Raw genomic sequence first — 14,084 nt, 5'->3', positions numbered from 1 at the left:
TGTTCTGTCCCTTCCCAGAACAGCTCACTGCATCGGTCAGAGCGAGAGCCACAGTGAGAAGAGCCACTCACTGCATTCTGTACTGTCTGCAGATTTGCTTTGTTCCTGAATAAAACTCTTTTGATTAAAACTTAACTGAAGAAGACTGGCTGATTATTTTAAAGAAGAAATCCAAGCATTTCTTCCTGCTTGACAGCAAGGTAGATATCAAGCACCTGTAAGCATTGAGAGGAGGCTGTACAAATCCCAATGTCTATTTATCAATTCACCTGGAAAGGATGGATCAATAGAAATGCCACACGCCAGGATTTAGCTCAATTCTCAGTCTTAGAAATTGCATCAACACCCCCGGCTCCCTGTGCAATGTCAGGTCATGACAGCACAGCGATGGCAGGGATTGTCTTGTGGGTTTCTTTACAGAGACAAAAAGCTCAAAATAACGTTTCTTAAAGCACGATCGTCAGCACTGTGCTCTGGGATGACAGCGGGAGGGATTTAAAGAATAGCAATGGACTGGCCTTTAATATTACTGTTAGCTGTTAAAATGTGTTACAATCTCAGTGCGTTTCTGCAACAGATGAAAGAAAGGCTGTTTTTTTTGTGTGCAGTTTTTAGAACTGTAGGACGCTTTTCTCAGCTTTGGGGTTGTTTGGAAACAGAGGCACAGCTAGAGCCTTTAGAGGCCCCCCCTCCATAGCGCCTCCAAACAGCCTCTGCTAGTACAGCCTGCAGTTTGTGTGCATGGAACGCCAGCTGTGTCATCATGAAGGTCAAACCTCTTTAATGGAACCCTGAGCAGATGGGCGTGGCTTTGTGAAGGGCGTAGTCCTCTACAGTCGCACCAGGCAGACACACAGGATGCAGGACATCATTGACTTAGTCCTGTAGATGCTGTAATCACCTCACAGCACTCAAGGTCAAGCATGTCCATTAGCTTCAACAATAACCCAGCTGAAAAACTGCAAGCGTCCCATATATTAAAACAGAAATCCCGCTATAACTGATTAGAGTGCATGCAGGTCGGATCAGGGGGATTCACGGCTACTGTTTGAAAGCAAAGTAAAATCCTAGTGAATGCCTGGCTTTGGTAAACCACGGATAACCGCAGCAGAATTTATAGAAAAGAGCTCCCTGGATTCGATGCTTCACAGGTAGACCAGGCTGACTACACGCACTGCACCGTCACCTACTCCTGTTTCAAAGTTACTGCAGGAGCTTTTATTATTACTTCTCAAGGCCACCGAACATGCTGGGTACAATACTGCATAACCTTGCTTTCCTCAAAGGTTACTCCACATAAGAACGCACCAGCGTTAGAAAACCAGGCATGGTTTGCAGAGCACAAAATCATTCGTAACCATGGTTACTTTTCTTAATAATCCCCAACAAAACCTTCTGCCAACGCAAAGTATAGATCCTGCTGATTGATTGTAGAAGAAGGCGTGTATAATAGTGGCGTGGTAATCTCACTGGAGAGCGAGCGCACGCTGACATCAGCTCAGAGCCCCGTTTCATCTTCATCAGCCTCCCCCAGAATGAGATGCATGTGGGAGAACAAGCACAGGGAGAAGGAAGCATGAGTGACCAACATGAAACAGAGATAGAAATCTGTGACTGAACCTGAGCAAACATAACTAAAGAGGAAAATACAGCCTGCAAAATGCTAGTGTACTGTTAAGAATAGCAGTCTAGAGAAATGCAATGTAATCTTATTGAGCTGAACAAGCTGTTATTGTTATTTTAGTATAGAAAGAGAAAAGTACAATAATCTTTAACCACGAGGTGCGTTCCTGGTTTGTGCTGTCTGGCAGGGAGAGCATTTCAAATGAACAGGGATTCCCCCTCCTGAGGTTAAAATACGTTTCAATTAAATAATAAGAATTACAAAAAAATACCAAGAATAAATCTGCTGAACCAGGTGATGATTCTTATTGGAATACAGACTCCGCTCAGGTAAGCCTCAGGTAACCCAGAGTCAGCTGGGTGCTGAAATGAACAGGCACACTGGATTCTGAGCATTGCTCCTCTACAAGTGGCACATGTTGACAATGCCAACCCCCAGTTCACTGCTGTTACAAACAGCCACAAAGTAACACTATTTGAATACAATCACCGCATTATTAACTCATTAAGAAACACAATTATTATTTTATTTGACCTGTAACCAGCATTTAATCTAAAAAAGAAACCCTACTCCATCTTTCATGGTCGTCTGTTTGTTTTGCAATGTCAGCTCAATTTGTCCCATTGTAAACCTGTGGGATCAGACACTGAACAAGACCCACAGGGTAACCAGCATGGTATTGACTGGTCACCCAATCTAGCAAGGCTAAGACCCTTGGCTATACTACACTGTAGCTTAGCAGAATGAAATACCCTTACAGACACACTCCATGGAGAATGCATTATTTGGCTTGATCCAGCTATCCCAGATAGAGAAGGCTCGGGGCCCCATTCCCCTCCAGACTCCAGGTTGTCTCCCTGGGGTCTGGAGGTTGAGGGTCCCTGACCTGGATTTCTGTTGGCAACAGTCTGCTGTCGAACAGGCAGCTTCCACAAACTGACTCAGCAATGGAAATGCAAAGACATGCATTGATTGACCACTGAATGGTCAAGCACTGACCCCTCCTGTAACCCTCTGAAACACACGTGATTCATATTGAAGTGCAGTGGATACAGAGGGCAACCAATAAACAGACAATGGAGATGAGGAGGGAGGGGGACACCACAGAACAATCCTGCACTCCTGCATGTCAGTATGTCTCACTGGTGCACTACATACATGTGCAGGCACAAAACCAAGCAACTTGACTAGCATGACTGTTTTCTATACATATATATTAAATTCTTGATTCTTTTGTCTGGTCTGGACAATTTGATTGAGTTACAATAAAATTCATTAAAACCACGTTGTATGCAAGCTTCACATTAAACAAATACACTAGTTTATTTTCACCCCATGGAAATCCATACAGTCTGCAAAGGCATTTTCTACTGAGGCTCTTGGTGTCGGTGAAAACAAATAAAAAAGAATTCCCTTGTAAAAAATCCCCCAGGGAGTTTTTAAGACATTACGCAGTCAGTCATAACTAAACATCACTCGAAGTGTAAAGTAAGCCATTGCAAGAGCAAGGCAGAGGTCCAGGCGGATTCAAGGAGGCTTGGAATTGAGTGTGTGGCTGGAGCCCTGGGGGTGTGAGGCAGGTGTCCTACAGCACCCTCCTTCCCCAACACAGAGGAAATCAAAGCATCTCGAGCTGCCTCTGCCCTGGATTCCACTACGATGAACGAGCACTGGGGACCAGAGCTCACTCGAGTAAGAACAGAAAAAGAGTGTGCTGCTGCAAACTGCGGCATTGAGAAGGCAGCTTGCAAACAAAGGGGACAAAGAGGACCTCTTCATGAAAGCACCAAGGACAGGTACGCAGAGGCGAGAGAGCTGCAGGATTGAATTAAACACAAAGCAGCAGGGAGGAGGGGCTACTGATTACAAAACCAGAGGACCTCTAATGCAAAGTCAGCTGAGCAACCTTTCCACACCTAATCTGAGTATGAAGTCAGGAAACAGACTGAGCACACAGTTCAACAGATGATATTAACAGTGTTATTCCATGCAGTTGCACCCTTTAAACACACACACAAACTCACACATAGTCACACACACACACACACACACACACACACACACACCCCTACACACACACACACACACACACACTCACACATACACACGCATTCACACACTCACACACTCAAACACACACCCCCCTACACACACACACACACACACACACACACACACACACACACACACACAGGTATGAAGTGAAAGAAGGTCATCGCAAATGGAACAGAATCCTCTGGATTTCCGTTTTGAGGCAGATCAATCCATTTGGCAACCAATCAATCAATCTTTCCATATTAACCTATCAATCCACTTCGAAGTATGCAGTACATCCAAATTTAAAACCTGCCATTTAACCACAAGTATATCCAGATAGCTTATCTATGGTATCTTTTTTTTTTATTATTGTGCTTAAACAATCTATTAGCCACTCAGCATGGGTCCATGGATGCTGCAGTTCTTCTCCAGATGTGAGTGACTCTCAGTCCTGCTTGCAGCTGGATTAGCTCAGCCCGAGTGCCAGCATTAATGAGCTGCTCGCTGGGGACTCATAGCATGACCCCCCAGGCTGTGCAGCAGAACAAACATGACATGTGTGCTCCAGCATGCAGAGCAACTGTATGATTAGTCACTGCATTAAGCAGTTACTGTACATGCTTATTTTGAAATGGGCCATTGTCATACCCAACATTTATTAGATTAATCAACTGGAACATCTGTTTTTATTTTTTTACAAGTCACCTTAAGAAGCTGTATGGTGTGTAAGTGGATGCTCTGGTAGCACTGTAACATCTCGTCATAGCTTTTACTGTGAGACTCTGAGCAGAGGATAAGCTGTAAAGCCAAATGTCTCTGCAGCAACAACACTGTCACGACTTTTAATCTCCGAGGTAAGAACAAGACCATTACAAATGATATCTCCGAATGCTGCCCTCGTACTGCAGACAGACACTGAGCCTTGAAACGGGGCTTAGTCACGCTTTATTAGCAGCACCAAGCTAATGGGGCATTCTCTCATTCATCTGCCTTACCGATAATGAATCACACATGCAAATGTGGCTGGAATTATTCCTGCCGTAGGTCAGGTAACCTTTTAGGTTACAAATTGGTAGACCACAAAAAAATAAAATAAATGAACTGCTGTGCTAAAGAAAACACTGTTCCACGAGGTGTGCAAAAACTCAATGCAAAAGGATTAGGTTAATACCTAGCTAGCCAGCCAAAATACTGTATCAAACAGACATACAAACTGAGACAACAGAAGAGCTGTGCAGTGTGCGTGCATTTCAGCACCACGGAGAGCTCCATGCAGTCCTATTGTATTTGCAGGCACAGAGCAGGTCTAATAGGAAATCAGCACCGGACAGCAGATATCCTCTCCTGCCTAACACAGTCCCAACTGAATTCAGCACCATGGACAGGGAGTTACAGCACTATTTATTATACAGCGATGGTTGCCAACTCAAGTCCAAGGGGACAACTATAAGTCTGGGTTTTTGTGTCAACTGTGACCTACATACAGTAATTACTTCATGTCAGCATAAAATAAGACTGGGTTTTTAGATCTTCTTGTACAGTATGTGGTTATTTTCCATATGCATTTTCCATAAACTGACCCGCATCAGTTTAATAACAAAACCTGCACAGTGGCCCCTGTTTTAAAAACCAAACAGGGTGATGCTAAATCAGGAAGGCATTGTTGCCTCTTCGCATACAGGCAAGGAAGACAGCACATTCCTGCAGTGATCACACACATCTCGAGCTGTAGTCATGGGGACGGCAGCGTGCGCTAGCTCTAAGACTCCTGAGCAGAAATAGCATGCATGGACACACACACACACACACAGTATATCTATACAGACACATGCAAACACACAGACCAATGCAACATCTTCCTATTCACATGACACAAGCAGCCCAGTCGCATCAAGCGCTTTTTGATTTGATCCCTGCAGATGAATACATCAGAGTGGAAATAACATTCAGTGATAATGGCTGAGTAATCTGATTTGTTAATTAATTTCTGTGTCATTTATTTCAGAATGCAGGTTATTTATATATAGAGCAATTATCTGCCAATAGGCGAGGATTGAGATTCTGCAATTTGGGATTAGGAAGCATTTTAGAATATTTCTTACCTCTGTGGCACTGACTATTTTTCTATCAGTCTCTATCAAACTACATACAGTACATACAAACACACACACACACACACATATATATTATACATTGAGAATGCACACTTTTACATATCTATCTAAATATCTATCTCTCTCTCTATTTGAGCTGTGCTGTATTGAACAGCAGTGACCGCATGCATCCCTCATGTAGTATCTTCCTATTTTGCTGTAGCAGACCCTATTATTATTCCTGTCACAGACCCCATGCAGCAGCAGCAGCAGCCCTCAGCTAGATTCCGTCACTCACCCTGGTTGGGTCCCCCATCCCCATCCTCGCAGTCTGTCAGGTTGTTAATCATCCTCCTGCCCTGCTGATCTCTGGCTGGCTGGTTCCGGTAGGAGCCTGGGTCAGGTCCTGGGTGCTGAGTCCGCTCCTGAGGGAGACGTCCTCAAAAAAAAAAGAATCAGCACCAGCGGCTTCTTCTTTTGTTGTCTTCGTTTTTTTCTATGCTTCTTTAAGGAGCCAGGTTTCCTTGTTCCCTCTTCTTCTTCACAGGTCTCACTGTGTGTGTGTGTGCGTGTGTTGCTTCTCTCTCTTGCTCTCTCTCTCTCTCTCTCTCTCGCTCTCGTGGAGTGTAGGAGGAGGAGGAGGAGGATGGAGAGATGGAGTGGTTGCAGCAGGAGTGATGGAACGCCTCAGTACACCTCAGTCTCACACACACTCAGCATCCTCAACCGGCCCCAGTCAGTCCAAACCTGACAACTGAATTCATCATGCATTCAGGAGGTATTATCTCTGCTCTCTCTCTCTCTCTCTCTCTCTCTCTCTCTCTCTCTCTCTCGATCTCTCTGAGTGCCAATGGAAGGAGGAGGAGGAGGAGGAGGAGGAGGAGGGCTCTTCGAGCATCTCTCTATATGTCTTGTATAATGTTGGGCTTCCTGGATAGAGAAGATGCTGCTGTACATCCATCCCCATTCTTTCCCATTGTGCTGTTGTTTGATTACTTGCTTATTACGGGCAGCATAAAAGATATAATGGCTTTCGTTTTCAGCTGCGCTGTGTTTTGATTGACGTGACGATGTTAATCTATTAAGTCTCTGAGCAGTAAAGTGTATTAATTATTGCATCTTAATTAGGTTTAGAAATGGAGCTGAAGAGATTGACATGGAGTGACAGCGGCTCCTGTTGAGAAAGGGGATGACTTGTGTAGAGTTCAGTACAGTGAAGAAGGACAGCTGGGTAGCACAGTCCCAGGGTGCCCTGGTGCAACATGCAGTCTCAATGAGACCAGCCCGCAATGCATATCCCAGGCTATGTGTATACACATGAAGGGCCATATTCTCAAAGCTAGTCATTAGCTTGTCTAAACAGAAAAGAAAACACCATTCAAATTCTAAAATGAATAAGTAACAGCTTTAGACAGACTACTCACAAGGTGAGTGTAAAAGACGATTTAGAGTCAGTAGCTTTGAGAATCTAGTCAATAGTCTATTCTGCTTTTCTGTTTTTCAGTGAGAGTGGAACACCCCCCCTATATATATAGGACAGCTAGTTCTAGGACTGGTGTCTATTTTAGCTATTTTGTCGTGCGGCAGCTAGGGAACTGACCAATGAGGAACAGCTTCCCTTGCGCGCCTTTTTCAGTAAACAATGGCGGAAGAAAAGATCATTCTTGCAGTATCAAAATACCCGGAGCTGTACAATAAAGGACACAAAAATTCTAAAGACATGACAATGAGGGAGAACAGCTGGCAGTCCATTTCCAGGGAACTGGATATAGCTGGTGTGTGTGATTCATTTACCTTTACTGAAATAAGTATTCTGAAAAGCTATTAAGTACTCCGTATTTTTATTAGCTGTATAACAGGACTCTCATACATGTGATTTTTTCCAGCTGATGGTACAATCAGAGGAGAGTCGCCTGTCACATCACGCGTGCGTCTGTTGCCACTGCTGTGAAAGGTAATGCCGCAGCGAATGTACAGTTTTATCGCAGGACAAATTGCATCGTGTCCAGTGTGTGGAGACCTTTAGTCTGTATTTCACCTCCTTATTTGTGTTCACACTTGCGTGCAGTTCTTTGGTTTCCAATTACCCTACTTGTAGATCGATAGAGAATGCATCTCACACAGTCATTGTGATCCATGAGGACTGCAAACAGAGGCCTCACACACACACACACACACACACACACACACACACACACACACACACACACACACACAGTACAGACAGACCCAACACATGTCAATATCAATCCAAGCCTGCCTGCAACAGAGCTGTATCAGGTAGCATCAAGACAGCAATCAGTGTGACAACACGACTGATGCACGCTGATGCGATGGAGCATTCAGACATGCAGCAGAACACCACCGAACAAATGTGATGGTTGCATGCAACACATAAGAGTATTTTAAATGTGCACAACTGCGTAAGGACATATAGGCGCTTAAGCTCAGGGAACATATGTGCAAGGGTAGGTTGTTGTGGAGAGCAATGCATTTCAAGGTACAGCATCTGTGGAATCAACTTGTCACACAGCTGCTATCGGACAGCTTTCATATCAAAGCATGACTTACTGTTGCAGCATACTGCACGACGCGCGGATATTTTTAAATCTCATTTTATATCGCTGACTCCCTTTTTTTTTTTTTTTTTGGATTTGTTACCAAAGTTTTTGGTAATAAAAAAAACGATCTGTCGGAAATGTAACTTTATTATTTTTTTTTTTTTTTAAAAGACCCATTGATCAATGCAAGTAATCGAAAACTGAAGCAAGCAAGGAAAGGCCAGCAGCTCGTAAAGAAGCACTCAGGTCTCGCAGCGCTCAGGATGAAGTAATCAGTGAATGTAAGTATTAAAATAACGAAAGAGAAAGATCTCAACTCTAAGTATAAAGCCTTGTAGGATGTTCTTTTTCACAGCAGCGAGGCTTCTGCTTTGAACTGGTACCCGTGTGTAAACCCCAGTGGAGCAGGGCTACAGCATGAACGAGGGCATACTGTCCAGCACTGCGGTCAGCCAGGTCAGTAATCATTAATAGATTATCAATAGTAATCAGACGGTACAGCAAGCCTATACTTATATAGCTGTGTAGAGAAATGCCATTACCATCTCCCCCATGCACACATCGACCCGGAACAGTTACATTTCTACCACTTTCTGACTGGTCCTGATTCTTGTTATATACGAACGAGTCCGACAAATCAATAATGATAGCCAGACACCTACCGGCAAACCAGAAGGTTTGTATTCATCAAATGCTACTGCGACAAATTCAATCCAGCTAATATTTAATAGCAGGGGTGTCCAATCCCGGTCCTGAAGGGCCACTCCACTCCAGGTTTAACAGGTGAAATGAGTTAATCAACTACATTCAGGGTTAAACAATTTAGAACAGGGCTGGAACAAAGACCCGGAATGGAAAAGCCCACTGTGGACACTCCTTCAGTGCACAAACTGCAGTGCCGACTCTAGAGCCAGCGGAATAATAAAACTTGCAAACAAACACAACTTTAAATCACAGGAGGTGGTGGGATCGTCTCTGACAGCACAGCAATACAGTGCAATGAAATGCTTAACGAATGCATTATAACAAACATTACTCATTTTTTAACACATCGTAAAATCTTTCCACTGCACTGCAGGTCATTTATATTATATAGTAAACTGGTATCTCTTGACAACTGTCGCCAAGACCTTTAAGAATCTGTTTACAACCCGGTCGCTCTTTAATGGATGCTTACATTGCATACCCAAATACAACCCAAAACAGCTATAGGAGGGTAGAAGAGCCGATTCACCTCGTGGGGTGACAATCGGACAGTCAGACGAGCGGACAGAGCTTTGAATCAAAGCAACTAATAACCACACATCAAGGGGGCAATCAGACAGTACTGAGTATCTCTGCACATAACAATCTCCACTTCCACTTCACAAAGAAGACTATAAGCACACCACTACAGTGAACCCTAAACACAACGCACTGAATTCAACACATGCTAACAAGTGTATAGTAAGTGGGGTGTTGCTGATTGCGTTATCACTGCTGTGTTTGACAGCCAATGCCCCTTCACAGTGCTGCGAGATACAGTACTTCAGTGTTCGAATAAGCACAGTTGAAATGTAATTATTGCTGCTGATGAGCTGACAAGTTGATCCCTGCAGACTCACCCAGCAACGCAGGACGCTAGGACTGTTACTGCAGAGAAAGGGACAAGCAGGAGAATGAGGGATCTATTTAGCCTTGAATAAGGAAGGGTCAGGGGTGGCTTAATTGAAGCTCTGTTAAATTTCAGAAGGAGTTGATCACGTTAACCCCATTCTGTATGTTAAGCTCTGCACAGAGACCAGGACCAGAGGACAAGGTTGAAAGAGGGAAGGAGACTCTTCTTCACACAGAGACGGTGCTGGAGTCGTTCAGGTGCTGGGGACCAGAGGAGCCCTCCTCTAGGTTGACTGGCACTCAGGAAGATGCTTGAGGGGCTTCCAGATTCGTTTCTGCAGACTGCAGCTGTCCCAAAAATGGTCCATGTAAATGCTCCCTGGCACAAGGACTGGCCATCACATCCACCCGGGTGGTGCCGTGCTGCGCTGACTTTCAGTCGTGTTCAAGGTCCAATGAAACAGGACCAGTGAAACAGGACCTCTAAACCTGGCATCATGGGAAGGCATTGCACATCTCCAATTCATCTTACTGAGCTGCTGTAACCTGCTTTAGTTTGCTCCTCACAACCCACTGAAGCTGGGTTTTTAAAAAGCCCTCCACGCTGTGGATTTCTTTTACTTTAGTGAGATACAATCCTTCTAAGAATCCCTCACTCCTATTGTGTTCCCCAGCAGTGCTCCAGCAGCCTCGCAACAAGTGGGCTGGTAGGAACCGTTACCCACTGAAACCTGAGGTGGGTCATCCGCGGATCATTTGTTTGGTGTCTGCTGCAGTCCAGTGCTGGTGGAAACGCTGTAAGTGATCAATTGCTCTAATCAAACCTGGCTGACACAACCTAAGCATGAATTAGCATTTCACTGTCACCTTGAGTGAGACACAAATAAAATGTGTTGTTTCTTTCTTCAAAACCTCGGGCAGGGGACAGGGGTCAGGAAAATCTGCTCCGCAACGCTTCTCCATTGGCTGAGAACGAAGCAATACTCCGCCCACAGAAAGCATTCTGCCATTCTGATTGGAGGGAAGCTTGTAGAAAACGTGCATTTGGTATCCTTAAAATATAAAAATAATATAAATACAGATATGAATACTGGGATAATAATGTGTGAAAGGCACTAAGAAACCATCGTCCCTTTCTTTGACAAGACGTCTTTATCTCCATAGCCTCTCTCCACCGTTATAATATCCGTCCTGCCATCTAACCAGATCATGCTATGATAAATAAACCAATCTGAGCGCATAATGGAATCAACGTTTTGAAGGCAAAATTAAATGACATATTAACGCGCATTTCAGTAAATGAATGACTATTCAAGGATTCCATTTAAAGATCCGTTGTCTTTCTGTGAAGCAGAATTAAGAAAGGCAACGGTCTTGCAGGAGCAGGTCCCAATGGAGATGAGCTTCAAGACACAGTAAGAATGGAAGTGAAGGCAGCGCATCAACGCCTCTCTGAGCACTGCCCCCTTGAGGAGACCAGTGTTCATTACATTACAGATGCCTCAGTGGTATGCACTGAATCAGTGTGCATATTGCTACAGAGTGTGAGGTGAAACACATCATTAAACCTCGCCATCTAGCCAGACTGTTCACAGCTTACAGGTAATGCCTATATACATGTACTGACACACAGCTTACCCTGCTTACCCCTATAATACCTGGAAGCTGCCCTTTATGAGGCTCTAAACATAGGCAGGGAAACCTTGTCATGGAATTTTATTGAATGTCACCATAAAACAGGAAACTAATGCTGGTGCTTCCTTATTGAATCTCCAAGCTATTTTAAATGCACTGAATGGTATGAAACAGACACGGACTTTAGTGTACAACTATATCTGTGATTGCATGGCAGCCTGATGCAGGAGTTTCGTTTTAGAAGCTGCCTGATAATGCATCCTGTGGACAGTGAATTGTGCACTGTTTGTTCTATTGTGGTCATGCTGCGACTCACAGGGCTGCATGTAAATGCATAGCTGGAATTGTGTCTTTTGTGCTGCACTCTTATCTGGCTGCATTATGTAAACTGTGTCTAGGATGCTCAGTTATAAAATGTGCAAAGCAAGCCTGGAGTCATATATTACTTTTCTTAATGTAAGGGTAGACCTGGCCACCAGCGACACATCTATTTGTAGCTATACAGCTCTCTCTTGTGCTTGATGCTTGATTTCTTCTCTTCTGCACATATTTATTTATTTATTATTATTTAGCAGACACCTTTATCCAAGGCAACTTACAGAGACTAGGGTGTGTGAACTATGCATCAGCTGCAGAGTCACTTACAAGTACGTCTCACCTGAAAGACGGAGCACAAGGAGGTTAAGTGACTTGCTCAGGGTCACACAATGTGTCAGTGGCTGAGGTGGGATTTGAACCGGGAACCTTCTGGTTACAAAGCTGTTTCTTTAACCACTGGACCACACTGCCTGCCATATTTATGTAATGATATAATGATAGGTATTTTAGATTTCATTTTAATACCTCAAGCAGGGCTGCTCTGGCAGTGGGCAGGTATTGCCCTGGCTAAGCTGGCTTTGATGACACTGCAGCTGGAAAGGCAGCCCGGTCCAGTTGGCTGGGGGGGAGCTACTCTTTCAGTGGGCCTTCTAGATTTACTGCCCTGCCCAGTGAGAGCAGCCCCACTGCGGCCTGAAGTAGGGATCAGTCGATATGCAATATTTAATACTGTAATCTGAAGATTATGGCCGTGATGTGAGGGGAGGGGATCACTTCTCATGTTTAATATAATAAGTGTTCAGGGCTGGAGTGGAAAGAGAGACAGAGACAGGAATCATGTATTGCCATGTACTGTATCAGGACAGTGTCTAACTTGGCATGTCTCTGCTGTTGTATCAAACTATATTAGCACATGCATCATGGGGCTCTGCTGTATTGCAGTGATATATACCTTAATAGAAATGGACTGCATCTCTGACCATGTCTTGTATTCAGTTTGATCATACAGCTCATAAGAAACAATGTGCTAATTGAAACTTGATTCACAGTGGTTGTGTATGTGGATATTTGCGCAACATTATTGTATATTCTTTGGTCATTTTGAAACAAAGTATCAGTCAGGTACTTTAATGCACAGTACAAACACTGTTTATTTGTATTCATTTATTGGTTCATGCATCATTTTATTACATTAAACAGTTAATTGATTGCTGCTGTAATTACATTTAGCTTTCAGCTTGAGCCATACATTTTAATTCTCCGCTGCGCCAAGAAATATTGTTTAACAAAATCATGAATCATTCCAGATGTAAATGAAAATCCCACACGCAGTCGTGCTAAAATCCAGAATGGAGATGATGGGGATTGTGCCGGAGCATTACTGGGTATTACTGGGTATTACTGGGCATTACTTAACGAGCTGGAAACCATATTTAGATAATAACGACTCCTGCCCCATGTGCCATAGGGTTAGGGTAAGGATTAGGGTTAGGGTTAGGGTTAGGGTTAGGGTTAGGGTTAGTGTAAGGGTTAGAGTAAGTGTTAGTTTAAGGGTTAGGGTTAGAACTGTCATTCTGATCAATCACATCAAACACTCAAAGTTAAAATCACTTTGAGAAGCCTGGCTGAACAGCTCTTATCATAGTGATATTTTGATTAATCAAAAAGCATCATCATAAATCTAGCCTTTCTGGAGTTTAATCTGATTTTATAATAGAAAAAAGAGGGGGTTTGGGGGGGAAGGAGAGGTGGAGTGCCCTTGTGTCTTGGGGAGAAACCCCTTCTCTCAATCCAAGCCACCACTTCACCCCCACCCCCTCCCAGCACCACTTGAAATAGCCAGTCACCCTGCCAGCAGCAGGTGTCAGCTTCAACTAGGAAAAAATCCCGCTAGCCAGGGAGCAGCAGCTGGCTAGCTTCTCAGTTTAATACACTTTGTGATTCATCTCTGAATGTTGTATACATCTGAATGCATATTGATAGAAGGCAGAGCAGAGTATATTAGATTATACAGCACAACAAGCGTTGTGACATCTAGCATCAAATATCTTTTTCACATGCTGCGGTCCTGAGTGAATATCATTGTGGAATCTATCTTGCAGTCATTCTAATTCAACGCCAGAAAGAGCGGTGGAACCGCACTGCTCCAAGTTACCCTGCGTCGCTAAGCAGATGCAGAGCTCAAGCCAAGGAAAGCCATTATCCGACAGCAGCTGATAA

At 43.9% G+C, this 14,084-nt stretch overlaps 1 protein-coding gene across 3 annotated transcripts in view; it reads right to left on the bottom strand.

Moving 5' to 3' along the window:
- LOC117423729 (solute carrier family 12 member 5-like) overlaps positions 1 to 14,084 on the bottom strand; it is a 99,719-nt gene that overhangs the window by 57,016 nt on the left and 28,619 nt on the right. The window contains exon 1 of one of the 3 annotated variants that reach the window (XM_058990699.1): positions 6,053 to 6,551. The exons of the other annotated variants lie outside the window; for them this stretch is intronic. Within the exon in view, the coding sequence (XP_058846682.1) occupies positions 6,053 to 6,104 (52 nt within the window). The 5' untranslated portion in view covers positions 6,105 to 6,551. Of the gene's footprint in view, positions 1 to 6,052; positions 6,552 to 14,084 lie in introns of those variants that run through there. 3 annotated transcript variants of the gene reach the window in all.

Source organism: Acipenser ruthenus, chromosome 18 (assembly GCF_902713425.1).
Source record: "Acipenser ruthenus chromosome 18, fAciRut3.2 maternal haplotype, whole genome shotgun sequence".
Taxonomy (NCBI): Eukaryota; Metazoa; Chordata; class Actinopteri; order Acipenseriformes; family Acipenseridae; genus Acipenser; species Acipenser ruthenus.
Note: the sequence above shows the minus strand (reverse complement) of the source record. Positions and strands in the feature narration are given on the sequence as shown.